At 41.2% G+C, this 27,494-nt stretch overlaps 1 protein-coding gene across 2 annotated transcripts in view; it reads left to right on the top strand.

The window, feature by feature from the left end:
- LOC126108887 (poly [ADP-ribose] polymerase tankyrase-1-like) overlaps nt 1-26,067 on the top strand; it is a 62,891-nt gene extending 36,824 nt beyond the window's left edge. Inside the window, exon 5 of one of the 2 annotated variants that reach the window (XM_049914248.1) lies at nt 25,633-26,067. In XM_049914248.1, the coding sequence (XP_049770205.1) occupies nt 25,633-26,023 (391 nt within the window). In that variant the 3' untranslated portion in view covers nt 26,024-26,067. The remainder of the gene's footprint in view (nt 1-25,632) is intronic. The other variant, XM_049914249.1, reaches the window with a different exon arrangement.
- Nucleotides 26,068-27,494: the final 1,427 nt, after the last annotated feature.

Genomic DNA, 27,494 nt, shown 5'->3' with positions numbered 1-27,494 from the left:
TACATTATATAATTTTACAAATTATCACCACACTTATATAATTCGTTGCAATTAAAAGAAAACCAAAACACTATCCAACGGAACTACAACGTCCATCAAAATACAAACAAATATTTTCCGGTCTATTTTTGCCCAGCATATTATCTCTGCTGCTGTGCTTTAAATTTTAGATTACTTGAAAGAGTGCCATATTATCCCCTGTTACCTTACAAGAATACATTGCAAAACACATTAAACCACTATACACTTCATTATCAAAACAAGACACAAGCAACATTATTCAATTATGTACACCTGTCACAACTGACTCTCATTTTGTGAAACAGTAAGTTGAGTAGTAAGCAAAATTTATCTGTATTGCCAAGAATATTGAGTAGCATTTTGTAAGCATTCAAGAAATGTAGGTATACACATACAGGTATACCCCCTACATATATCACAAGCAATCTGACATTGTACATGCAACACATCCTATAGCATGATTTTGAAGTTACAAAGGAGGAAACTATCGATGCTGATTCTAATAATAGTAGTCCATTCTTTGATATTTACATAAACAAACATATTAAAACTGAACCTACTATTCTTTTCTTACTGCCTTTATTTGAAACACAGTCCCTCTTTGAAAACTGTAGCAAAACACATACAACACTAACAGATATGAAAATAAAATAATTTTGCTACCTGCAATAGCAACTTGCACTGCATTTGACAACATTAACAAATTACATATTACATTAATCAATTGGCTGCCCATTTTGGGTTTTGGCAGTCTATTACAGACATAGTTTTTTTGCCCCACTTTGGCAAGTCTTCTATGCTGCCCATTCTGTATTTAAGGCATTCCACATTTCTTTTCAATTTGGCAACATTTGCTTGTAGCCCTTTCAGTACAGGATATCACATATTTTACAACAGTTTTTACAATCTGAAACTTCTAAGATAGTAACAGCAATTTTACATACGTAACATTTTTATAAGAACATAAATTACAGTTAAATACAGTATAGTAGCTTCATAAGATAGATACATTATTTCATCTACAGCATAATATACATTTTTAGTCTGATATGATTTCTTCATTTATTCATTCCTAGGTACATACAGTTTCAGATCCACTACATTATGGACATCAAGGAGGTTCTTCGACTCTGGGTAGATTAAATTAGTAGGCGTTGTTGTGAGGTGTGTCTTGTCCTGTGAATGGCCCATTATATATACATAAATTTAGAAATTTCGTGGTTAAGTTCACTTGATTATTCATGGGTCTTCAGAAGAACATAGTCTCCAATTTTGAACATGGCAAACTTCAGGTTGCTATTGTGCCTTTTAGATCTCGTTTTGGCTTTGTTTTTTCTTTTACCAATTCTTTCTTCTGGGCTAATCCCAAATCTGTAAACGGTGGGAACTCTAGTTTTTCCTCAATTAAACATTTGCTCTTAGTATTGAGCAGAATTTCCCCAGGTGTGAACTCAGTAAACCCATGAGGCAAGGTCTTCACTAAACTCTCAAATTCACTTACATATCTGCCCTACGCTAAGTGGTTATGGTGACAATAGGTCCTACATAACCATCCTCGCATACCGCTCAACAGGGTTGCTGCCTGGATGGTAGGCCAAAATATATTTAGTTTCTACACAATTCTGCTCCATTCCATCTTTCCAGGTTTTGTAATTAAATTGGGGCCATTATTGGGCAGTACTGCACTGGTTTTCCAATGGTTCTCAAATACTGAATGATCCTATCGAATATTGACATTGCTGTCACCTTTTTCAGGAGATACAATTTTATAAATTTAGATAATACTTCCGAAACCACTAAAATACATTTACAATTACCAGAAGTTGTGGGAAGGGGTCCATACAGGTCCACAGACAGTAAATCCATGGTATCTTTAGGTAACGTGTTCTGCATTGGGCCTTGACTAGTTCTATTGGTTACCTTAGCTATCTGGCAGATGTCACAAGACCTAATACGTTCAGTTACCTTTCGATTCGTACTATTGGCAATCACTATAACACTAGCCAATTTATCTAGACACTTCTTTGGCCCAATGCTAGTGAAAATAATCTGACATCTGTATCAAATTGGGTAGGCCAACACACCATCCATTCTTCAGTAATGAAGCTTTTCCTCTTATACAAGATACTTTTAAAAATCAAAATTTACTTTAACAGATTTCCAAGTTGGATGCTCATTTTGATGATATTGCATGGTTTTGCAAATCTGTTCAAATTCATTTTTGCCTGAACTTTTTCATGTAATTAATTTGGAAAGTTCCATCTCCATTGCATTCCTTGGGTACTTCATCAGTACCATTGGGACAATTCATTGCCACATAATTTTTTGTACCCTTTACATAGCAGATTTCATAATTAAATTGTTGCAGGTATAAAGTCCATTGGGTGAGCCTGCCATTTAGAAGGCAGCAACCTTTAAGGAATGTTTGAGCTTTGTGGTCAATGTGTGATGATCTTAAAACCCCACCAATCTATAAATTTCTTTAGGTCCCTTAATATGGCCAAGGCTACCTCCTCTGATATGGTGTAGTTCCTTTTGTTTCCTGTCAATGCCCTGCTGGCAAAAGCTATAGTTCTATGTGCTAAATTTCCTGTACCATTTATCTCCTGGAAAATTTCAGTACCAATCCCATAGGTGCTACTGTCAGTATTCATATTGAAAGTCTCTGACAGTACTGGGTGCTGTAAAACATTATCATGTCAAAGTTTAATCTTTAAAGATTCACAATCCTGCCGACTCTCGTCTGTCCAAACAAAAGCACTAAATCTTTTTATGGATTGTTCAAGTGTGGATTATTGAAGGGTTGCCCCTTAGAAATTTTCTGTGAAATCCACACAAACCTAAAAAGGCTTACAACTGTTTCCTATTTTTTGGTGGGGGAAATTTTTCTAAGGCACGTAGCTTTCTCCAGGTTCTTATTAATGCCGATAGTAGTAATTATATTGCTCAAGAATTTAAATTCTAATTTTACAAGTTCACATTTCTGTATTTTTAAAGTGATGCCTCCTGCTTGAAGAGCAACAGTTTGGAGCCTTTTTGCCAGTTTTCATTGGAGATAAGTAAATCATCTACATAAATAGTTATCCTGGAACTCAACTCCTCCCCTAACACAAAGTCCAGAGCTCTAATAAACACTGCCAGAGAGGTATTCAGTCCAAATGGAACTACTTTGTATCGATAACATTTCCCGGTAAACAGGATTGCTTTATATTCATGCAATTCTAGACTTAATGGGATTTGCCAATAGCCAGCAGTCATGTTGAAGCTGGTTAAATACCTCAGTATGAAATTTTGGCAACATTTTGTCCAGATTTTCAGGCCTGTCCACCTCTCTTTTTACTTTGTTTAGAGTTTGTGCATCAATGGCAACATGTACTTCTCCATCCTTGTTGACAATGATAAGTGGACTGATATATTCGCTGTTACTGTGTTATATCACTCCTCATTCCATAATCTTATCTGTTTCATTCTGTACGGCCTGTTTCTTAGAAAAAGGTACCGAATACGGTTCCACAAAGAATGGATCATGATCCAGAGTTGCAATACAGTATCCAAAATTTTGAGCCAGTCCGGGTTAGCCGAAAATGATCAACTGTTGCTTTATAAGATAGTAATAAATTCTGCTTTCTCAGGGCCGGCCAGAAATTCTGCACGCGTGCGGTGCTCCTGCACATGTGCAACTTCCGGGTCACAGCATGCATGCCGCAGCAGTCAGCATTCATGTAGTGCACGTTTCTACGCACGGATGTCGCTTTATCCACTTGCTGGGGTACTCTGTACCAGCGCATTCTAGTGCTCTTTCCACAGCTTGCAAGCCAACCATGGGAAGGTATTTTGCGTATTAAAACATTTAAAATACTGTCACAGTCTACTCATTGAGACGTCAACTTTTATGTTACCAGTTTGACCCAGTAAGACAAGAAATACAGTGACAGCACGCAAATACGCGTAATGTTTTTGATCTAGTATTTAAGAAAGAGCAGTCAGCGACTTAACAGCGAACCTTATTCATGATTTCAAATAACATTAAACTAATGCAAGGTTTCCTATAACTAATTCTCGGTGCCCTCAGTTACACCCACATAATTTCTGTCTCACTGACCTCTGAACAGAATGATAACCGCAGACCTCTCAATCACCTGCTATTTCAATACTTTTATCAGTTCCGTCTAAAATCTGCATAATAACAGACAATTAGATGAAGGTTATTGTTTATCGACTTCAGCTGAGCGTAGCCCTTCACACATTAAAAAAACCCTAAATGTAAGTATACATTGGAACAATCGGTTTAATGAGCAATTTTCGTGATAATGTACCATGGAGCAGAATGATGCAATAATGCACAGTTAGTAAACAATAATTTTTAATTATGAAAGGAATAAATCCAAACACATTTATCACTGGTCATGAGGAATGATATAGTTAATATCAGGCATAAAAGATCAGCTCATTGACGAACGCAAGTAGTTGTGAAGATTTTCATCACTTATGCTTGATAGAAACCTTGATTTATTCATTTTCACAAACATATGTCAACCCGAACATGGACATAAGTCTCGCGGCATCTTTCTGCAGGCGTGGAAATTCTTGTTGTGAAAAATTTTCATAGAATTCTTTTGAACTTCGCACTTCAAAGAACTTGTCCTTCAGTCTTGTATAGCACTGTAGGTCGATCAGTTCCGTCTGTAGAACATTCGGAGCATCTTCAACTGACGACGAGAACGGTCGAGCAAAGAGGCGAATGGCAGGAGGCAAACTCGTATCATCTGCAAATTGTGCTCGAAATTGTTCCTTAATTTTTACCATTATTGATACGTATTCTTGAAATCTAGCACTTTCATGGACCAGTCCAAGAGTCGGGAAATGTGCAGTGTTTTGTCATTAGCTGGCACTCCCTAAGCGCAAGCTTCCTTTCAAAGGCATTTACTTTTTCACATGTCAGAAATTAAATTATTTTCACCTTGCAAACTGACATTCAGGCTGTTCATGTGAGACGTAATGTCCACAAGAAGTGCAAGGTCTGATATCCAACAAGGGTCTTCCAACGTAGGTTCACTTTTCTCATGTAAGAATGTTACTATGACCAAACGTAAATCAAAAAATATTTTCAGCATTTTACCTCAACTGATCCAGCGTACTTCAGTATAGTAAGCTATATCGCCGTACTCCGCTCCTAATTCCTCCAAGAATCACCGAAACTGGCGATGCTTATGCCCATGTGTCTTCAGGTAGTTTATACTATGCACAATAATTTGCATGACGTTTGCTAACGTTTCTGATTTTGCACAAAGTGCCTCTCGATGCAGAATGCAGTGATTTCCATACGTCCCATTTGTGCGCCCTAGCTTTTGGCGCATCCGTGCTATGAGTCCTCTCCGGTGGCCTTGCATTGATGGTGCTCCATCTGTAGTCACTGAGACTAACAGATTCCAATCCATACCGACACCATCAATCGCTTGCTCGACAGCTTGAAGTAAGTCCGCACCTGTAGTAGTCCCTTTCAAAGGTACTAAGTCCAAAACGTCCTCTGTTACACAAAGTGCGTTATCGACACCTCGTATGTATATCACAACTTGGGCTCTATCTGTAAGATCTGTTGCTTCATCGAGCATAACAGAGAAAGCAACGAATTCTTTTGCCTTATTTATTAGCTGCCTGTGCACATTGCGGGCCATAGCACTAATACGTCTTTGTCACTGTTTGTTTGGATAGACTGATTTCTTGAAACCTGCTAACGTTCCTGGGACACACAAGTTCTGCAGCAATAGTGAGACACCCTTTCACAAACTCCCCTTCGTAAAAGGGTTTCCCAGATTGCGCAATTCTTAATGTAATTTTAAAACTTGCTTGCAGTGAAGATTTAGTGTGGTTGTCATTCTGGAAAATTGAAAACAGTACATTGTACAGCATACAGTAAAATAGACATAAATGTAACACAAGAATCTAAGAAGTATCAGTTACTCTGACATACTGTAAAATCGAGTTGATGTGTCTCATCCATTTTCTTAAGGACATTTAATTTTGCTTGCTGTTCTTCACTGTTGAGTACACTACACTCGTCTTTGTGATATGTTTTGTAGTGTCTTTCAACTGAAAACTTACGCTGGCTGCCTATTACTCGGTGGCACAGCATACACTGAGTTTTCACCAATGGCTACAAAAAAGAATTGCATTACCCAGTCATTTTTAAATAACTGAGAACATAGATCTACATCTACACACATACTCCGCAATCCACCATACGGTGCGTGGCGGAGGGTGCCTCGTACCACAAGTAGCATCTTCTCTCCCTGTTCCACTCTCAAACAGAACGAGGGAAAATGACTGCCTATATGCCTCTGTACGAGCCCTAATCTCTCTTATCTTATCTTTGTGGTCTTTCCGCGAAATATAAGTTGGCGGCAGTAAAATTGTACTGCAGTCAGTCTCAAATGCTGGTTCTCTAAATTTCCTCAGTAGCGATTCACGAAAAGAACGCCTCCCTTCCTATAGAGACTCCCACCCGAGCTCCTGAAGCATTTCCGTAACACTCGCGTGATGATCAAACCTACCAGTAACAAATCTAGCAGCCTGCCTCTGAATTGCTTGTATGTCCTCCCTCAATCCGACATGTTAGGGATCCCAAACGCTCGAGCAGTACTCGAGAATAGGTCGCACCAGCGTTCTATAAGCGGTTTCCTTTACAGATGAACCACATCTTCCCAAAATTCTACCAATCAACCAAAGACGACCATCCGCCTTCCCCACAACTGCCATTACATGCTTGTCCCACTTCATATCACTCTGCCATGTTACCCCTAAATATTTAATCGACGTGACTATCTCAAGCGCTACGTTACTAATGGAGTATTCAAACATTACAGGATTCTTTTTCCTATTCATCTGCATTAATTTACATTCATCTATATTTAGAGTTAGCTGCCATTCTTTACACCAATCACAAATCCTGTCCAAGTCATCTTGTATCCTCCTACAGTCACTCAACGACGACACTTTCCCGTATGCCACAGCATCATCAGCAAACAGCCGCACATTGCTATCCACCCTATCCAAAAGATCATTTATGTAGACAGAAAACAGCGGACCCACCACACTTCCCTGGGGCACTCCAGATGATACCCTCGCCTCCGATGAACACTCACCATTGAGGGCAACATACTGGGTTCTATTATTTAAGAAGTCTTCGAGCCACTCACACATACTTGGGAACCAATCCCATATCCTTATACCTTTGGAGTCTGCAGTGGGGCACTGAGTCAAACGCTTTCTGGCAGTCGAGGAATATGGCATCCGTCTGATACCCTTCATCCATGGTTCGCAAGATTTAATGTGAAAAAAGTGCAAGTTGCGTTTTGCAGGAGCGGTGCTTTCTAACGCCGTGCTGATTCATGGAGAGCAACTTCTGTCTCAAGGAAATTCATTATATTCAAACTGGGAATATGTCCAAGAATCCTGCAATAAACCGACGTTACGGATATTGATCAGCAATTTTGAGGATCTGTCCTTCTATCCTTCTTATATACAGGCGACACCTACGCTTTTTTCCAGTCGCCTGGGACTTTACGTTGGGCAAGAGATTTGCGATAAAAGCTAGCTAAGTAAGGAGCCAATGCAGTAGAGTACTCTCTGTAAAACCTGATTGGAATCCCATCAGGACCTGACAATTTATTTTCAACCTATTCAGCTGCTTCACAACCCCAGGGATGTCTATCACTATGCCCTCCATATGGGAATCTGTATGAGACTCAAACGGTGGTATGTTTGTACGATTCTCTTGCGTGAAAGATTTCTCAAATGCTAAATTTAAAATTTCAGCTTTCGTTTTGCTGTCTCTGGTTGTCAGGCCAGACTGATCAGTGAGTAACTGGATGGAAGCCTACGACACGCTTACCGATTTTACGTAAGACCAGAATTTCCTTGGGTTTTTAGCAAGATCTTTTGCTAAGGTATGACGGTGGTAGTGGTTGAATGCTTCGCGCACCGCTCTTTTTACAGCAGCACGAATCTCTACTAATTTTTGCCTGTCCTCATTCTCCCAATCTTTCTTGTACCGCGAGTGCAACTGCCTTTGCTTCCTGAGCATTCTCCGAATTGCGCTGTTAAACCACGGTGGGTCTTTTCCGTCCGTAACCCACATTTTTGGCACATACTTGTCCAATGCGTGATTTATAATGTGTTTAAAATTTGCCCGTAATACTTCCACGTCCATCGTGCCGGAAGTCAATGAAGTTGATTCATTTACTAAGTGGGATGCTAACATCTGCTCTTTCTAGTAAGAATACTCTGCTAGCCTTCTTCACCGAGTTTTTAACTTTCGTAACCATAGTCGTAATGACAACATCATAATCACTAATCCCTGTCTCAACACTGACACCATAGATAAGGTCTGGTCTGTTCGTGGCTACCAGATCTAAAATATTTCCATTACGCGTTGGCTGTCGATGTAGCTGCTCAAGACAGTTTTCGGATAATGTGTTCAAAAGTAATTCACATGACGGCTTGTCTGTACCACCTGTAACGAATCCACAGACATCCCAGTCTATACTAGGTAGGTTGAAGTCGCCTCCGACTAATATAGCATGATCTGGGTACTTCTGCGATACAGAATGTAGACTCCCTTTGACTGATTCTAGAACTGTGACGGTGGAACCTGGTGGCCAGTAATAACAGCCCACAATTAACTTTATTTTCCCTAGCCCTGTTAAACGTGTCCAGATAACTTCACAATCACACTCTACTTCGACCTCAGTAGACACAATATTTTTGTCAACTGCAATGATGACACCACCACCTCCTACGGTGTCTTATCTGTCTGTCTGATACACATTCCAACCCTCACTAAATATTTCAGAACTTCCTATCTCAGGGTTCAGCCAGGTCTCAGTTCCGAGAATAATTTGCACACCACACGCTTCCTGGTGGGCAGTAAACTTTATTCCGAACACACTGGAAATTTACTGCTAATATCTTGATAGCTGAAGTGTCTTTACACAGAGCGCGTCCTGATTTCTCTGCCTGCACGTCGACTGGCGAGTGTTCATCAGGACACCTCGCACTACTGCCTAGCCTAAAAAAAACCCATGTGTATGCCACAAGTACTCTGCTACCCGAGTAGCCGCTTCCTTTGTGTAGTGTACCCCTGACCTACCTAGGGGCGTCCCACAATTTCCCACCCAATAGCGCAAGTCTAGAAATCTGCAGCCGAGACCGTCACAGAGCGGACGAAGTCTCTGGTTGAGACCCTCCACTCGGCTCCAAACCAAAGGACCCCGATCTACTCTGGGAACGATGCTGCAAATAGAGAGCTCTGCTTGCACCCCGCGCGCGAGGCCAGCGGTCTTCACCAAATCCGCCAGCGCCCGTACAAACTGAGGATCGTCTTGGAACCAGAGCGACAGGCATCATTGGTGCTGAAGTGAGCAACTACTTGCAGACGACTGCACCCCGTACACTCGATAGCCGCAGGCAAGGCCGCCTCCACATCTCGGGTGAGGCCCCCCGGCAGACAGACAGAGTGCACGTTGGAATTCTTTCCAGCCCTGTACGCTGCTTCCCCAAGGGGCTCCATCACCCGCTTAACGTTGGAGCTCCCAATAACCAGCAAGCCTTTGCCCCCGTGTGGCTGCTCGGACCCTGCTGAAGGAGCGGTCACCTGCCCACTGACAGGACGAACGGGCGTGGCCAGCCTCCACATTGGCCCTCCGCCTCGAGCAACGCGAATGCGTTGCAGTCCGCCACTCACCCTGAGGTGAGTCCTTTGCTTTTTCACAGTACCTGCCATTTCTCAGTACTTCTGTTAAGGTTTCGGACACCAGGGGTAAACGGGACTGGGTATCTTGCCGTCTTGCTTGTACCACATAAACAGGGAAGTGGAGCCGCCGCCGTTCATTTAGGACACATGTCTAATAACAGATGTCACTGTCGTTTGCTGTCGCACATGTGCGCACATGATCAGCACTTCCGCATGTCTGCACATTCATTTCCACTTTGACCTTGTTAATACATGACACATGGTCGTGTGACTGTTTTCATTTCTGAAGAAGTCCTAAGCACGATACATGTGAACGTGATGCTTTCAGTTTATCTTGGTCTCATCGTGAAAGCTGGTTAGTCCAAAGACTGTGTTTATGTATACTTTTTCTGGGAATTACCTTTCATTTTGAGTAAAGAGGTCCACGTGACAGTTTTCGATTATGCTCCGGTAGCGCCGAAAATAAGCTGTTGCGATCCCGCAGTTGTTATACTCAAATTTTTATGTTTCATGCTGTCCATCCACCCTACACTTTTCGTCAAACTCTTCTTCCGCGCCCTTTATAATGTTGTTGGATGGCAAACCTCGCTCCACCAGTACTGCTTACATTATTCATTTCTTAGGTACGTTACGCATTATCACTGAATGACCGCCAACCCGGGCGTCCGCCTATATTCCGCCAAGCGTCAGCAGCTCGTGGTCTTGCCGTAGTGTTCTCGGCTCCCGCGCTCGGAGTCCCGGGTTTGATTTTTCGGCGAGGCCAGGGATTTTCTCTGCCTCGAGACGATGTTGTGTGTCCATCATCATGTCATCATCATTGGCGTCAACTAAAAAGGATTTGCAATACGGCGGCCGAACTCCCACGCGTGGGGCCTCTCGCCCCACAATGCCAAATGATCATTTCATTTCATTCCGCCATGTCACTAGAATGCCAGCACACTATCTACAAAATCACGAAACCAGCACCATACTTGAATAGTGACACATTACTGATTGTGAGCACATTCAGACATTAATCACAAATTCACGTGGTAGTAATGGAGAAGCCGAGTTGACTTTTCCGTTAATTCCCCGTGTAATGCAGCCCACAGACCTTTGTCGCCACCTCAGCGAATGATTGTTGCCGCTAGCGCCGAGGAAAGTTGGAATTTTAAACTCTCCCGCAAGGACCTAAAAAACTCTAAAGTTAGTACATACTCACAGCACTGCGTAGGACGAATTTCGAACATAATGTACGAGGTAGGACTGGCAGCTTGCATTACCAAATAAAATTTTTTCTTCTGTTTGACACAGTTGCACTCAAAGATTTTGATTTGTGGGGACAATTTCTACATAACATTGTCCATCTCAAACACGTGCCTGCAAACAATTTATAGCTGTTAATGTTATCTTCACAAAATTTTTCATTCCAGAAAAATTAGACGTTTCCCATTAGTGTAAATAACATTGGACTCTGTCGTTGGAAATGCTAATGTACAAAGCAATTAGGGCACGCGTATATAATAGCAGTAACTGGTATTTTTATATTTGTACAGATTAGTAACGGTTATTCAGGTTCCAGTAACGTTACTAAGACAACTGGTGTAAGTTTCATCTAAACGTACTTGTTGTACAATATACTGAATACGACATTGCAGAGCCCGTGTTATTCCGAATCACAGTGCGAAGTTCCGCTGGATATGCTTGCGTCTCCAATGGAACAGGCACTACGGCGGCTACAGCGTGTACTCGTACATCTGTACAGGTGAGACATTTTACCTGACTGCGAATAAATACGATATTGCGACCGGTCACGATAAGCGGGAAACACGGCTTCGAGTCCCGGTCCGACACAAACTTTCACTGTCGTCATTCCACTGTACATCTGGTGGTTGTCCGTATTCGCGACTGCGGAAGCGTTTCTCGTATTTCATAGTACCTGCAGTCACCGCTTTGCCCGTTCCTTCGGAGGTGCACAAGAACTTTGCATCGTAATTCTGAATACCACAGGCACTGTAATAACGTAAGTAAATTCAATGTTAGTGCGTATCTGTAAAGATAAGATTGTGGCGGTAACTCTGTCATTGACGCAAACTTCCGATTACCCTTCCAGGAAAAAAAGTCAAATGTAAATACAACGCATCGAAAGAAGCAGAGCAATGGGCAATTCCATTGAGTTTTTAGTACTCAAAGCGACATCAGTGAACCCCTGTATCGTAGATCGTATCTCTGCGTAGCAACGTAAACAGAGATCGCAGTTTGGTTCGCACTGCTAAATAATTTAAAAATATATTTGTATTACGGACAGTTGTACTTTGGACGGTGTCCATTATCGTTCATAGCCTTTCAACAAGCAATTACACAAAAGTTTCGTTTGTCTGGGACCAGAATAGCGGCTTTTGCGGCCGTCCTGACCGGGCGCGCTGTGGCGTTTCTGTTTGGGTTTTACGACTTTACGTTCAGTCTCTACGTTACAGTGTTGTGTAAAATTGATTCTGGTGATGCAGCATTTTAGTTTCCTTGTTTTCGCGAGCTGTTAACTGCTGACATGGCAACCATGTTTCCCAGAAAGCGTACCCCAAGATTTGGATTTGACAAAGCAGCCCGTAATCTCATGACTGGATCGTTGACGTTATTGGCGTTACTTCGGATCAGACGCACACTGCTTATTATAACTTGGGGCAATACTGCTTTTTTGTGAAGCTGCGTTCCTTGTTGGTACTGGAACGGATTTTGCAGAAATTTGAAGGAAAAGCTGAATTCCGTCATCGCGATAATTCGGTGAGTAGAGTTACCATTTCAAATGCTGATGTTGATTATAAACAAGTCAGAGAATTTAATTTGCCCCCTGAGGTAGAAAACTGCTACTTAAAAGACGTATTATCTAAATATGGTGACATCAGGCAAATTTGTAATGAACGATGGTCAAGCCAGCATAGATTTGTTCTGTCGATATGCATGTCAAACAGAACATTCCATCTCATATTTTGGTTTGTGGCTACAAAGCGCACGTTATATACAATGGGCAGACTTTGACTTCTCACATATGAAAGTGGGCATCTCTGGCAAAACTGTCCAAAAAAAGTGTTTGTATTGCAGAATAATTTACAACTGGCTGATCTTGTGACCGAAAATCAATGACGGGTGGTGAAGTTTCCAGCATTACGGGAAATGTGGACGACGGGCCACAAAATACTCTTGAAGCATTTCCACCTTTACTCAGGAAAGACACTGTAGACAATCCGGCTGGAAAAAGTAGTATAGCCACTAACAAGAGACGTCGAACTTGTAGCGGCAGTAGCACAGATGAAGAAGATATCAGCCTGTCGCTGAAAGCTGTAGGTGACATTCAGAAAACAGTACTGGGAACTACTGTTTCAGACAATATTGTCAGCATAGATTCAAACTCTTGAGTCAAGTGCATCAGTAAACAAATCGAATCCGCCACCATCACCCGAACAGGTCAAAGTGACACTACAGCCCCGTTCTGTAATGCTGGACGTGCCAGTAGATGGCAATGCGCTCGTCTCGGTGACGCCACAGCCCCGCGCTGCAGTACCCGTACGTCAACCAACGCAGACGGATTCACTCGCAGATGCAACTGAAACCAAACGTGACGAGGTAGCGAGTGATTGTCAACAACAGGCGACGTCACAGCCCAAATCCCAAGACGAAGAAGCGGAGTTTTACAGCAATAACACACAAACAGCAAACGAAAGTGATCATAGAAGTGACGGGGCATTGGAAGAACGTTCGCAAACTGCGTCTGCGCCGCCTTTGGCAGACGAGACGAGATGGTGGCACAAGACTGCCCCTCAGATCCACCGACACCGCCCTCAGTGGAAAACTGCTCAGGGGGTGGGCGGAGCAGACATTCGGTGAAGGCCAGACTCAATGCAAATCGCAAGAAAAGTAAAAAGAAAGGTTCTAAAGCAAACCGGGACGGTGGTCTCCAGTCAGATTCTCAGGAAGTATCCGGCATGGAGTGGCATCAAATGATAGACTAGCGGGGAAAAAAGGTCACTCCCCTATGTTAGTCATATACGATTACCACTTTAAACATTAATAGGATACAGTCGGATGTTAAAATAGCTGCTCTGAAACAGTTTCTGTATGGGTAAGCGACGGATATTTCTCTCCTGCAGGAAGTGGTATTCGCGCAATTAAATTTGTCCAATTACGTCGATTTTTACAGTATTTCCACTGAAACGAGTGTTGCACGGCCATTTTAGTTAGAGAGGGCATCCCCGTACATAACGTTGATAAATTAGAATTGGGGTGAGGTATTGGAGTAAACGTAGCAGGAGTCACTATAGTCAATTTATATGCTCCTTCTGGCAGCAGTAATAAAGCTGCAAGAGCCACATTCTTTAACCCTTTCAGACCTGATTTTTTATTTACTTGTAAAAAAAAGTCTGAAATCAATTTTACATTCCGGTGAGTCTCCTTCATACATTAAGGAGGTTAACAGTACGGATCAATTATGCCACACTTTATTTCACTTTAAAACAGAGGAAACAATAAAAATAATTCCATATTACATTCTTGTTTAAACAACCATGGTCAACACTTGATTTTAAGGTTTAGTATGAAACTGCGAAAAACAATGTCCTTTTGGAGACACAAATATACTTTACATTTTCTGCACTGAATTCTTGAACGCCCTGTACATTTTGTAAATTTGCAATGACTTGGAGTTCCTACATCATGTAAAGACAAATGGTCAATGAAATCAAACTGTATCTCTGTACCTTCTGTACCTGGTCGTAATTCTCCTCTTTTTTCTTGGTATGACTCATGTCTGAAGCCAGTCCATCATACGGACGCCCTCTCTTCTTTCCAGTCACTTTCTTTTGGCACAGTATCAATACATCTGCTACCCTGATACGAAAGGAAAGAACCTCCATTTGCTTCTTCTTTGGGATAGACAGGTTGTGTGCATCTCGTCTGTATTCCAACCAATTTTTCACAATGGCAAAGTCAACAGCATGAAAAATCATGTGCAAAGGCCATTTTCAAGATCTGATGAAAACTCTGTAGTAGGTTATCAATTGATTAAATAGATCCACACCACCCATTGCATGATTATATCTTCTCACTATTTCAGGTCCTTCTACTTTCACATATTTATGGTGCTTTTTGTCCCAACGCTCGACTTCATCCACTGAGCCTTTACCAACAAAGATTGAACATAATACAACTGGCCTATTGTCTAACCACTTACACATGGTAATGTCATCAGCACTAGTGATTTCTTCACAGTAACCTGTGGTTTGTTTAATTATTGTTTTATCATGTGAAAAAGGCAAGTTCTTTCCAAATCTGTTTTGACAGACAGTACATGCTGCATCGATGCCTTGAGATTTCAGAACTTGAAACAGATGATAAGATGAAAAGGAGTTGTCAAAGTATAATTTATGACCTTTACCTTTTGAGAGTGGAACAGAAAATCCTAAAACAACAGCAGGACCTAATCCAAATTTTTTACAGCATGTGGTATTTAGTTCAGTTGTAGCACCTTGATGCAAAAGGAAATGATGCACTGTTCCACTCTTTCCACACAACATGGAGACTCTGATTCCCCATGGACTTGGTTTCCCCTTGACATACTGCTTTGCAGAAAACTTCCCAGTGAAAGGAATAATTCCTTCGTCCACGCAAACATTCTCTTCTATAGGAAGTTCACTGTAGCGTTTTCGAATGTCTGTGTAAACTGGCCTGACTTTGTAAAATTTATCTTTATTTTCAGGTGGCTTCTCCAGATTGTTCAAGTGTAAATTTGTTCGTTATTCTAAAAGTCTGTCTCGTGACATGTTTTCCCAAAACACATTTACCTTCAGGCTTGTATCCCAATACATTCGTAATGTGGGAAATTTCAAAGCGGCAGTCTGTATATGCAAACCAAATAGCGCCTCTAGTTCTTGAGTTATCTGCTTGAATGAGGATTTGCCTTGTCGTAATGCATAAATATTAGTATGTGCTGCCATGCTAGTGAACAAATCATCTGGTATATACCTTTTGAAGTATTGTATTGGAGAACACAAGACAGATTCTTCAAAATTTGGAGCTTTGTATGTTTCTGCAATGGTACTTAGAGGCTTGCGTTTCCATTTTATGGATTCTTTAGGTGTCACCATGTTGTCACACAGGTTATTCAATTATGGGTTGTTTTCATTGCATAAAAAGTTCGTTTCAGCATCCATCACATCTCCGTCATCTTCATCTTCAGATATGGTGTTTCTACACACATCATTCACGCCCACTTTATCTGCTCCAACACGTTTCACTATTCGAGGAATTTGCCTCTCAATAAGTGGTACACTGTCATCCTCATCTCCACTCAAACTAATGTCAGAAACTTCACCATTTTCAATTATGTCCATAAACAAGTCCCAATCTTTCTCCACAGAAAGATATTCCTTGTCCATATTTGTAAGTCAAAAGGCAGAAATATAAAGTAAAATAATGTGTACTGGTCAGTTATTCTCCTCCTTGCTGCTGGTACTGAAATTACTGAAAAAAATACCACACATAACTACCATCACCATGCAAATATATCTGAGTCAAATTTTAGGTTATGTTTCCTATTTTACATCATTAAGGACCTGTTGTACACAAATGTGTACATTAAATTTACCTGATACATAACACAAATATGAACTGAATGAAATTGCTGAAAATTCCAATGAAAGAAAGTCCAATGTTTCCGAAAGAAGGAAACCACACAAAAAATTCATTGACAAAACCCACAATGTGACTATTACAGCAATAGTCAACGAGTAATGGCTTCCCACAGAGAGACAACACCAGAGAGTATATTTTACTATGTAGTTCTCTGACTGCTCACAAGAGAGCAGCAGAAGCTGGAGCATGGCTAAAATAAACCTACACAAATGTGCACAGTCAGTTTTGATGCACCAGAAATTTCTTGTCAGCGAAATATTAGTGAACAAACTTTATGTACACAATTGTGACCACCAGGTCTGAAAGGGTTAATGAAAGCGTAATTTCTTTACTGAGGAAAAACCCCCTCCAACTTAATAGGGGGAAATTTTAATTGTGTATTGAGTCGAAAGGATCAAATCCCCAACTTCAATTACGCAACTGACTTGAGACGTCTCGTTGTTGATTTAAAAGATGCGTGGGAAATAAAATAACCAACAATCGTGAACTTTACTTATATTGTTGCGAATTCATGTAGAAGAATTGACAGAATTTACGTGTCGGAAAATTTAGCAGATTAAAGTACTGAAAACAGAATCTGTTTTAGTTTTTCCGATCACAGTGCGTTGTTGACCTGCGTAAATTTAACACCACAACCTACCAGAAGAGTAAGAAGCCAGTAGAATCTAAATATTTCGTTATTATCAGAAGAAGACTTAGAAGATGCCCTAACCAGAGCTTGGGAAATGTCTCCATTCACTGAACAACTTTCCAAGTGTGATAGAATGGTGGACCCAACGAGCGAAACCGAAGCTAAGGAAAGTTTTAATATCTTTCAGTATAGATATGTCCAGAGAAAGGAAACAGACTGTAGAATTCTACTACAGCGTGCTAAGGGAACACTACGATCAGACAGATGCAATTCCTACAAGATTAAAAGACATCAAGCAAATAAAAGCAAAATTATCAAGTCTGAAACGTAAGAAACTGGAGGGACTTGAAATGAAATCCAAAGCAGAGTCAGTCACTGCCTGAAGATGAGACTGCTGCATTGTACCACCTTGTCAGACACGCCAAGAGTAGAAGTAGTTTCGTGGATGAACTTTCCTGCAGACAAAAGGGGATGGGGCTACAGTGAGCTGACTGGTATGCAGATGATTAGCGTATAGCTACGTCGATAGATTCAGACTACCAGAGTAGAAATGAACGACCAACAGCAATAACAGATACGAAATATTAACGTATTATCTTGTCGCTGTATCAAAGAAAATGAAAGTTTGGCAGAAAGTTTTTGACCAGGTCGCTACACTAGAGAGGGCAAGTTGTACATTTCCTGGTTAGCAGCCGCGTAAGTTCCATTCTGGGAGTAGCGCGGAAAACGCGTTGTACGAAGACGTAGTAACGCCTAACCGGAGAATAATCGCTGGATAATTACTAAACCGGTGATTCTGGCAGAGTTAGTGGAGTTAACTGGAGAATGAGCTTTGACAATGATAGGAATAGTTACAGAATTAGGGATGAGAAGATTTTGTTAGAACGAGGAAGGAGAAGAAACGGGGCGGTTCCAAATTTATACAAAAATTTCGTACTACTACTTTTCTACTTTTCGATCTCATGCTTAAGAAACGGGAGCTTATGAATGAAACATGAAACTATTTCGTGACATAAAGCCTTTTGCTTGTAGTAGGCCAAACAGGCATTTCATATTGGTACTTGGCGAGTTATATTCTGCCATATTATAAAAACGACCATTATTACCAAAACAATCTCGCTTGTTTTGTTAGAAAGGCCTATTTTCTTTCGTCCTGCAAACAGTGACAATAGGCGTAATGAGACCGAGAAACCACACCAGTCTTTGGTACTATTTGTATTAAAAGCTTTTTGAGTATTAGACAACGACATTTCGATTTCTCACGTAGCAAAACATTTGACGAATTTTGATGAGGTAACAGATTCTTTCGCAGAAAGGAAAGCACGGCATGTAAAGCTAGAGCAAGATTAGTGAGAAAAGAACGCAAGGATTGAAGAAATATGTACTGTCTTGCTTGTCTCATGTCTTACCTGGTTTTATGTATCCTGTATTTCATTTTATGTCACACAGAACAGAAAGTCATTAGCTATTAGGCAATAAAGAATCCAAATTTTCTGAAGAGTTCTTCTTCCGGTTACAAATAATTCCATCCAGTATTAATTGCGAGGTTATTTTGTTTCAAAAACAAAGGACATTTTAATTTCCGCTGCACTTCGGCACATTTAAGACCAAATAACACGTATTAAATTTCCTCGAAGTTGACTTGTAGTGGGGGGGGGGGGGGGGGTGATCTGTGTTCACATTTAGTGACTTTGCTGTTTCCTCTTTGTTCACTGCTGTTATGTCAAATGAAAGAGAGTGGTTTCTGTGGCTGGGAGCTATCAAGTGAATTAAAATACATTCACACAATTATGGAAGATTAAAATATGTCATTAGTTCCAGATTTTAATACAATTTCCACCTTTCTGACAGTCAAGCATTACTTAACTTGCAGAACAATTAAGTTACTTTTGTCGTTTTGCTGAAGTAATTCGGCTTTTATTTATCTTTTCCGCTGAGGCAGCCAGTTTGTTTGAAACATAGCGTTCAATTCCACACTATTGGCTTTTTTCAACTGTTCGCTGCATTTCAAGGGCACGTTTTCATCTTCTACAGGGTGTATACGTCCCGGGACAACCGGGAGATCCGGGAAAAACCCGGGAACTTTTTAATCCGGGGGAAAACCAGGAAAAACCCCGGAACTTTTTAGAATTCCGGGAATTTTTCATTGTTTTAGTTTTCAGTTAAATTTTTGTAATTTTGACTGGTAAGAACCGTTATTCTAACAAATGATATTACTGTATCCCGCAACTGCAGAATAATACTGCAACAATGAAACTTAACTAGAGAAAAAACCAAAATAACTTAAAATGCAAACGAAATGCGCCATATACGACGACGACACAGTCCTCACGCAAGCGTCTGCCAACAGCAAAACGTGTCAAAGGCTTTAGGAAGACTGTGCAATACTTCATAACAACAAATTCCTTCCGATGACCGTGAAGTCACAACTGTTTACATTACATTCGTGTTAGCAGTTACGAGCGAGCTCATGCGCATGCGCAGCTGAGTCGCGTTTGAGAAGCAGATTCTCCCGCTTCTGGCTACAGGAATGTGGCTCTCCGCTGTGCAAGCAGTCGCAGCAAACAGCTAGATGGTACCGGGAAAAGGGGGCGCCAAATTCATATTCTCAAGGAAAAACTTGTTTCACAAAGCGCCTAGCATCCAGCGCACGTTGATCTATCGATCATTTATATGATTTTGAAACGCATCCTTGTTGGTTTCTGAACACATTTTAAGTTCATTTCTGAATGAATCGTAAGTTGATTTTTGAATGCGTGCGTAGTGTACGTGATGTCTCTGTCAGGAGAATCCTAATCACATCTAGAAAATAAACTTTCTGCAGACAAAAGGGGATGGGGCCGTACTAGCTGAGCGGAGTAAAGCCGAACGGATAAATGCCAGTCGCTGTCTGATTATGTGGTTGATTGGGTTTTCGAATGTTCAGCTTTGTTATAATTAGTAGCGAAATCCATAGATTCAGCCTACCAGAATGGAAATAAACGACTGCAGGAATAACAAGTGGGTAAGATTACGTATTATCTTCTCGTTGTATCCAAGAAAATGAAATTTTGACAGAAACTTTCTGCCCAGATCGCTACACTAGTAAGGACCAGTTGTACAGTCCCCGGCTAGCAGCCGCTTAAGTTCTGATTCGGAAGTAACGCAGAAAACGTTTTGTACGAATTTGTAACAACGCCTAATGGCAGAACAATCGCGGGGTAACTAAACCGGTGATTCTGGCAGTGTTACTGAAGTTGATCGGCGAACAAATTTTGACAGTGGCAGGAATGTCCACAGAATTGGTGATGACAAGATTGTTAGAACGAGGAAGCAGAATAAACGGGGACATCACACAAATTATGGAAGGACGAGACTATTCCAAATTTATATAAGAATTTAGTAATACTACTTTCCGATCTCATGCTTGAGAAACTGGTGCGTATGAGTAAAATGTGAAAGTTTTTCCTAACATTAAGCTTTTTGCTGGTTGTAAGCCTAATAGGAATTTGATATATGTACTTAGTGAATTACATTCTATCGTATTTTAAAAATGACTATCTGTGCCAAAACAGTCTCGCTAATTTGGTGTGTAAGTGTGTGTGTGTGTGTGTGTGTGTGTGTAAGAGTGTGTGTGTGTGTGTGTAAGTGTGTGTGTGTGTTTTACAAAATTTGCTACAATATTAGAAAGGCCTGTTTTGTTTTATTTAGCATACAGCGACAAAATAAACGTAATCAGATCCAGAAACCACAACAGTCTTGGGTATTATTTGTATTAACAGCTTTTTCAGTATTAGATAACGAAATTTCGGTTTTTCATGCAGCAAAAAGTTTGACCAACTTTGGTGAGGTAATAGATTCTTGTGCAGAAAGCAAAAGCACGCCATTTAAAGCTGTAGCAAGATTAGAGAGAAAAAATGCTAGGAGGTAAGAATTGAAATGTGTACTTTCTTGCTTGTCTCTTGTCTATATTGGTTTTATGCATGCTATATTTTACTTTCGTCACACAAAACAGGAAGTTATTAGCTATTAGGCAATAAAGAGTCCAAATTGTCTGAAGAGTTCTTGTTCTCCCGATTACAAATAATCCCATCCGCTATTAATGGCGAGTTTTTTTAAAAAATAAAGAGGGGCAGGCTGTCAGACTGGCTGACTGGGAGCAGGAGAGGCAGCACAGGACATTTCAACTTCCACTGTCCTGAATATAGTTTGATGTCATCGCTTACAAAATATACACGTTTCAATTCCACAGAGCGAAATACAGTGACGTGCGATAGGAGAAGGCTGTATGAAGAGGCGTGGCACTGCACTTTGGCACACTTAAGGCCAAATAACATGTCTTATATTTTCTCGAACACGTATGTTTTTGTTTCAAATTTTTCAGAATGATGTGTTTTACAAGATGCACATAGGGTAATTTTGAAAATTCGAATTTTTTTTTTTAGCATTGACCCGGTTCGCAAATATCGTAGATGCGAGGCTGATGCGCAGAGAAGTCCGAGCTACAGTGGGCAGTCTCCACGTGGCCCGTGTTAACGTTCAGTGGTTTTGCTGTTTCTCCTTCGTTTACTCTCGCGTCAAATGAAAGCAAAACAGATATCTTTGGCCGGGAGGTATCGAGTGAATTAAAATACATTCACATAATTACCGAAGGCTGATATACGTTATTAGTTTCAGATTTTATTTTATTTCCACCTTTCTGACAGTCAAGCACCAATTGCTTTGCAGAACAATGAAGTTATTTTTGTCTGTTTGCTAAAGAAATTTGGCTTTTATTAACCTTTTCCGCAGAGGCATCCAAAGTATTTTAAACGAAATTTTTAATTCCACAGTACTGGCTAGTTTCAAGTGTTCGCTGCGTTTCCGGTGCAAGTTTTTCATCTTCTATCACGTGTGGCATTATGCCATAATAAAGAATCAAAAATGAGATAATGCAGTACTGGTTCTCCAAGAAAATTTACATCTGAATCTGGACACACGAATGTGCGCTTTAAGTTGCAGTTTAAATGTGCACATTTTAGTACGGTTCACGAAATTACGATCTCTTGGAGTACCCTGTGACATCTTACTGCTTTTACAATGTAATGCAAGATCTTTTAATGTTTTACATGTACGTACATACGGGCTTCCTACGTCATGTTAGCTGCGCAAGCGTGGGCGCCTCTTACCTGGCGCTCTCCGGCAGCTGCTGGAACAAACCTGTTTCCAGCAGGTCGTGGAAAAATATTGCGAATGTTGGTTTGAAAAGCGTTAATTTCAAAGTAAATATCCTTTAACGTAAGTTGGACTATGCGCGAGGATGTACCATGGAATTCTTAAATCACACGGTGTTCGACTCCATTTAAAAATCAACTCTTTGATAACAAGCCATGTAGAAGAATTTCGAACCCTGGAGATCAGACATTTATGTCATTAAAAATTTTACTGCCACATTTGTGTGATGTGTCTTAAAGTGTAACACGCGCAAAAAATCAACATTTTATCGAAAGATTAGCTTCTCTTGCAGCTTATTAACCTTTGTGACCAATATTATATGTGGAAGCTTTTCTTTTCTTGTAGCAACACTATGTATATTAATGTAAGCCCTTAACTTGTGTGTTACCGCTGCTTAACAGCGATGTTGCTATTGGCTGACTAAATCACGCGTCCTATGCTCTGAATACTCGCTGTCTTGAGCTGGCGAGATCACGTGACATGAGCTGTGACTGGCTTACAAAAGCGCACCGCTATCTCGATTTCAGTGGTTCGGAAAGTAACATGCGGTGTTTGGTGGAATTCCAATGTGTGCTGTCGTAATATGGAAATACGCAACGTACGTGTTGCTGCACATCAAAGATATTTCCAAAACGTGTCTTTTTTCCCGGAGTTTCGTTTTCTAAAGTGCCGGGAAATTCTACGCCCATGTCCAAAACCATAACCATTCAAAGGATTGACAAGTTTTGCACTTCCGAGAGAAAATATACTGTCACTTAATGACGGAAAAAGTGTTTTCACGCGGGAGAAAGTGTATTTTTAAGCGGGAAATCTGGGAAAAATCCGGGAATTTTTTTCCTTGTCCACGTATACATCCAGTATTAATCAAATTTGATACGTATGAAGTATCGTCTCTGTTGTGTGACTGGATTCTTGATTTCCTCGCAGAGACGTCACAGTTCATACTCGAAGTCATATACGGCGTTCTGCAAGGTAGTGTGATAGGCCCTCTGGTGTTCCTCATTTACATAAGTGATCTAGGTGATAGTCTGAGCTGCCCCCTTAGATTGTTTGCAGATGACGCTGTAATTTACCGTTTAGTAAAATCATCAGACGATCAATTCCAATTACAAAATGATCTAGAGAGAATTTCTTTATGATGCGGGAAGTGGCAATTGGCACAAAACAAAGAAAAGTGCGAGGTCATCTACATGGGTACTAACAGAAATCAGAGTAATTTTGGGTATACGATAAATCGCACAAATCTAAGGGCTGTCAATTCGACTAAATACCTAGGGATTACAATTACGAGCAACTTAAATTGGAATGACCACACAGATAATATTGTGGGAAAGGCGAAACAAAGACTGCGCTTTGTTGGCAGAAACTTGGAAGATGCGACAAACCTACCAAAGAGTGCCTACATTACACTTGTACGTCCTCTGCTGGAATATTGCTGCGCGGTGTGGGATCCTTACCAGGTACGATTGGCGGAGGACAGCTAAAAAGTGCAAAGAAGGGCAGTTCGTTTCTTGTTATCGCGCAATATGGGTGAGAGTGTCACTGATATGATACGCGTGTTGGTGTGGCAGTCACTGAAACAAATGCGGTTTTCTTTGTGGCGAAATCTGTTTACGAAATTTCAGTTTCCAGCTTTCTCTTCTGATGGAAAATATTTTGTTGGCATCCACCTGTGTAGGGCGAAATGATCAAGATAATAGAATAAGAGAAATCACAGCTCCAATGGAAAGATTAAGGTGTTCCTTTTTTCTATGCGCCATTCGAGAGTGGAATGGTAGAGAAGTAGCATGAAAATGGTTCATTGAACCCTCTGCCAGGCACTTCAGTGTGAATTGCAGAGTAACCATGTAGATGCAGATGTTGATTCCCTCCTGTATAGAGATTAAAGTACTTTCTGCTTTGATTGACCAAGATAATCAGCTGCAGATTTGATCGACTTTGGAATCCACTGAACATTTAAAACCCTCCTCCACCTCAGGCAGGCAACAGAAGCACACCCATTTCGACTGGCAGTCATGGAAGACACAGAGAATTAGTGTTGAAATTATATCAGGAGCAGGCAACAAACAGAAATTTTTCACTTTTCGTGCATACAAATCATGCGGGTAATAGCGCGTAATTTGGCGCAGGAAGTACATACTTACAAGTAAAGAAAATTTTAAAAACGCTCAATATAAGATGACACACACCTACATGTGGTACATGCACACTGAAAACATCATCGATAGTGTCAAATTGTATACTTAGTGTCCAGGTTAATAGTATTATATATGGAGCACATGCTGATATCAAAATCAGTATGCTCCGTAGACAATGTGAAACAAAGCAGAAAACAATAGAACGCCAGGATGAGATGCAAGACTTGGAAAGGTAGGAAGTGGGGAAATGTTTGGGATGCAAACACAACAGGTTATGTTACAACGAAAAAAGTGATAAACTTACTGTTAGAGAAGGAAGCAATGGACTTGAACAGTACACACAATAACAAACTAGGACAATGACAAACAAAGAATAAAGTTTTGGGGGATGAGTCGGTAGCTTTCAGAGAAGGTAGAAAAAGATCAAATAGGTAAAAAACAGGGCCAAATAGAAATCCTTGGTTAATGCAAGAGATACTGAGTTCGACTGTTAAAAGAAGAAACTATAAAAATTCAGCAAATAAAGCAGGCAAAAGGAAATATGAATGTTTAACTAATTATTGACAAGTGGAAAATGGATAAGGAGGACTGTGTAGAAGGTGTGTGTGTGTGTGTGTGTGTGTGTGTGTGTGTGTGTGTCAGGGAGAGTCGACCTGGTTCCCTTGTTGTATTTGAAATATGTCGACCAACTTATTGTGTACGAAGCAGTGACTTTTATATTTTATGTCGGTATGTCAGGAAATTTCCATGTTACTGGTCTGAATCACTTAGCTGTCTGGTGAGGAAATTGTATTTCAGTACTTGCAGATGTGTATGGTTTCTAGTGTTTCCTTCCTAAGTGACAGAAGGAATAGGTACCCAGAGAAGGTAGTTTTAGGGGTGTGTTTGAATGTAGATGAAGGATTGGGTGGCAACTGCATGCCGAGGTGAAAGGAAACGGATCTGTGGAGTGAATTAAGAGGAAATGTGCCAAATGAATTTGTTACAAGATGGAGTGCACCTATTTTTAATGGCAGATGGCTGAAGTTTTTGATTATGGGCTAGTGCTGTGGATCTGTCTGTAATACGCTGGTTAACCCATATCGCAGAAGCGAGATTTCTAGATTTGTGACTTGTCGCTCGGAAGAAGTGTATTCAGAATTGTTGGCAGTTTTGCGGCTGTGACAGTTTCTTTCATTTGGTGTGTGTGTGTGTGTCTCGATAGTAGAGAGTAAGTGTGTCAATGTTTTGTGCAGGAGCCTTTCTGAGGAGGAGCGAGGCAGGAGGCTGAGAGAGGCGGCTGAGGAGGGGGCGGTGGAGGAGGTGCGGGCGTTGCTGGCGGCTGGGGCGGACGTGGGGGCGGGGGACGAGGTGTACGGGTGGACCGCCCTGCACTGGGCTGCAGGGAGAGGCGACGCGGCTGTGGTGCGGCTGCTGCTCTCTGCGGCGTCCGACCCCAACGCCAGGACTCTGGGGGGGCAGACGCCGCTGCACTTGGCGGCACGGAATGGCCACGCAGAAGCGGCGGCTGCGTTGCTGCAGGCCGGAGCCGACAGGGGGGTGAGGACTGATTGGGGGAACACCCCCCTGGACTTCGCCAGGCAGCAAAACCGGCAGCAGCTCGTCGAGATGCTAACAGAGCGTTAATACGTGCCAGTAGTAGTTCATTGTACATGATATTAAAATAAAAAATTGAAAAAAAAAGATCGCTTTCTCTATTCAATTCTACCTTTTGCAGTCCACACAATTTCTCCAGTGACACCACAACTACTGCAACAACAGGAGATATCTGTAAACCAACGTGACAAACCTTCCTTTCCAGAATTCACTGTGTAAAACATTTCACAAGCAATTTCTGCAAAAGCTCAGCAACAATTGACAACTATTCCATCATTCATAAACTCCACTTCTCTCTCCCTCTCTGTCTTGTGTTTCTCGTCCCACATACAATATTCAAACAGCTTACAAGAATACAGCCGACGTCTCTCACAACCGCCTGTATTTCGAAACGTGAACGCCCAATCTCTTCCAAGAGACAAATGCGAGAATACCGGTTGTTGTGTAAGACATCGCCCAGCTGCAGTAACGTCACTTCTTCCCACCAGTCCGCTACATTACCTAATTACTGCAAACTATTTGCTAGCAGTGTATATGGTGCTACATTACATCACTGAGAATTGCACCATACTCAGATTACTGCCATATAAGCTGTTCACTTAGAATGTATCTTCAGATTTCACACTGAATTCACTTCTGTGCGTCCACCGCACAAGTACTTTTCATGTTTAACTGTAATGTCACATTGGTAGCAGTGCTCACACCACATCATGCTCACACCATCTGCAGCTGTCTTGCCAGCTCACCTTCAAATAAAGAAAATTGAAGAACCACCGAAAATCATTCCTCTCCCACACACCTCCATTGCTGTTCTTACAGAACAAACTACCATCTCTCAGGGAATTATACTCAATGACGAGAGACATGGAGCCATCACTGGAATTATACGGCAGTTTCGCCAAATTACACTTTTGCGTCTCTGTAGACGTTTTGAGAGCAGACCACATTTGGAACATTCATTCCCTTCTTTGCTGTGATACAATTAGACTTGGCATACCCGTGCGTGCACGTGTGACCAAAGTGGCAGACTGCATTCTGAACAAGAGCTTCTGTGGCCCTCATGTGGCGGCGTTACACACGGAAGCTCCTCAACATTCTCTGTGAGGAAGCAGCGGCGCCAGGAGACAGTATTGACTTGGTGAGTGACCTCCACGGCATTGATGAATACTTCAGGCTCTGCCAGTTGATCCTCAACGTAAATAAATGTAATATACTGCGCATACACAGGAAAAGAAATCCACTACTGTACAATTACACTGCTGATCACAAATTGCTGGAAACAGTAAGTTACGTAGGAGTAACTATTCAGAGGCACCCTACGTGGAATGACAATACTTACTAAGAAACTGCGGCACGTCTTTTCTCAGCGATTCCATAATCAGATGCTTTGGGCTCCTAAATCCAAATTTAGTCCTTCCTGCCTTGTAGTATGTCGGCTTTACAACAAATGCCTCAAAATTTTCAGACTTTTCACACATTTTCCTTTCTTTGACAAAGACTA

Source organism: Schistocerca cancellata, chromosome 11 (genome assembly GCF_023864275.1).
Source record: "Schistocerca cancellata isolate TAMUIC-IGC-003103 chromosome 11, iqSchCanc2.1, whole genome shotgun sequence".
In the NCBI taxonomy this organism is placed as follows: Eukaryota; Metazoa; Arthropoda; class Insecta; order Orthoptera; family Acrididae; genus Schistocerca; species Schistocerca cancellata.
This window is presented reverse-complemented; position numbering and strand designations above follow the sequence as displayed.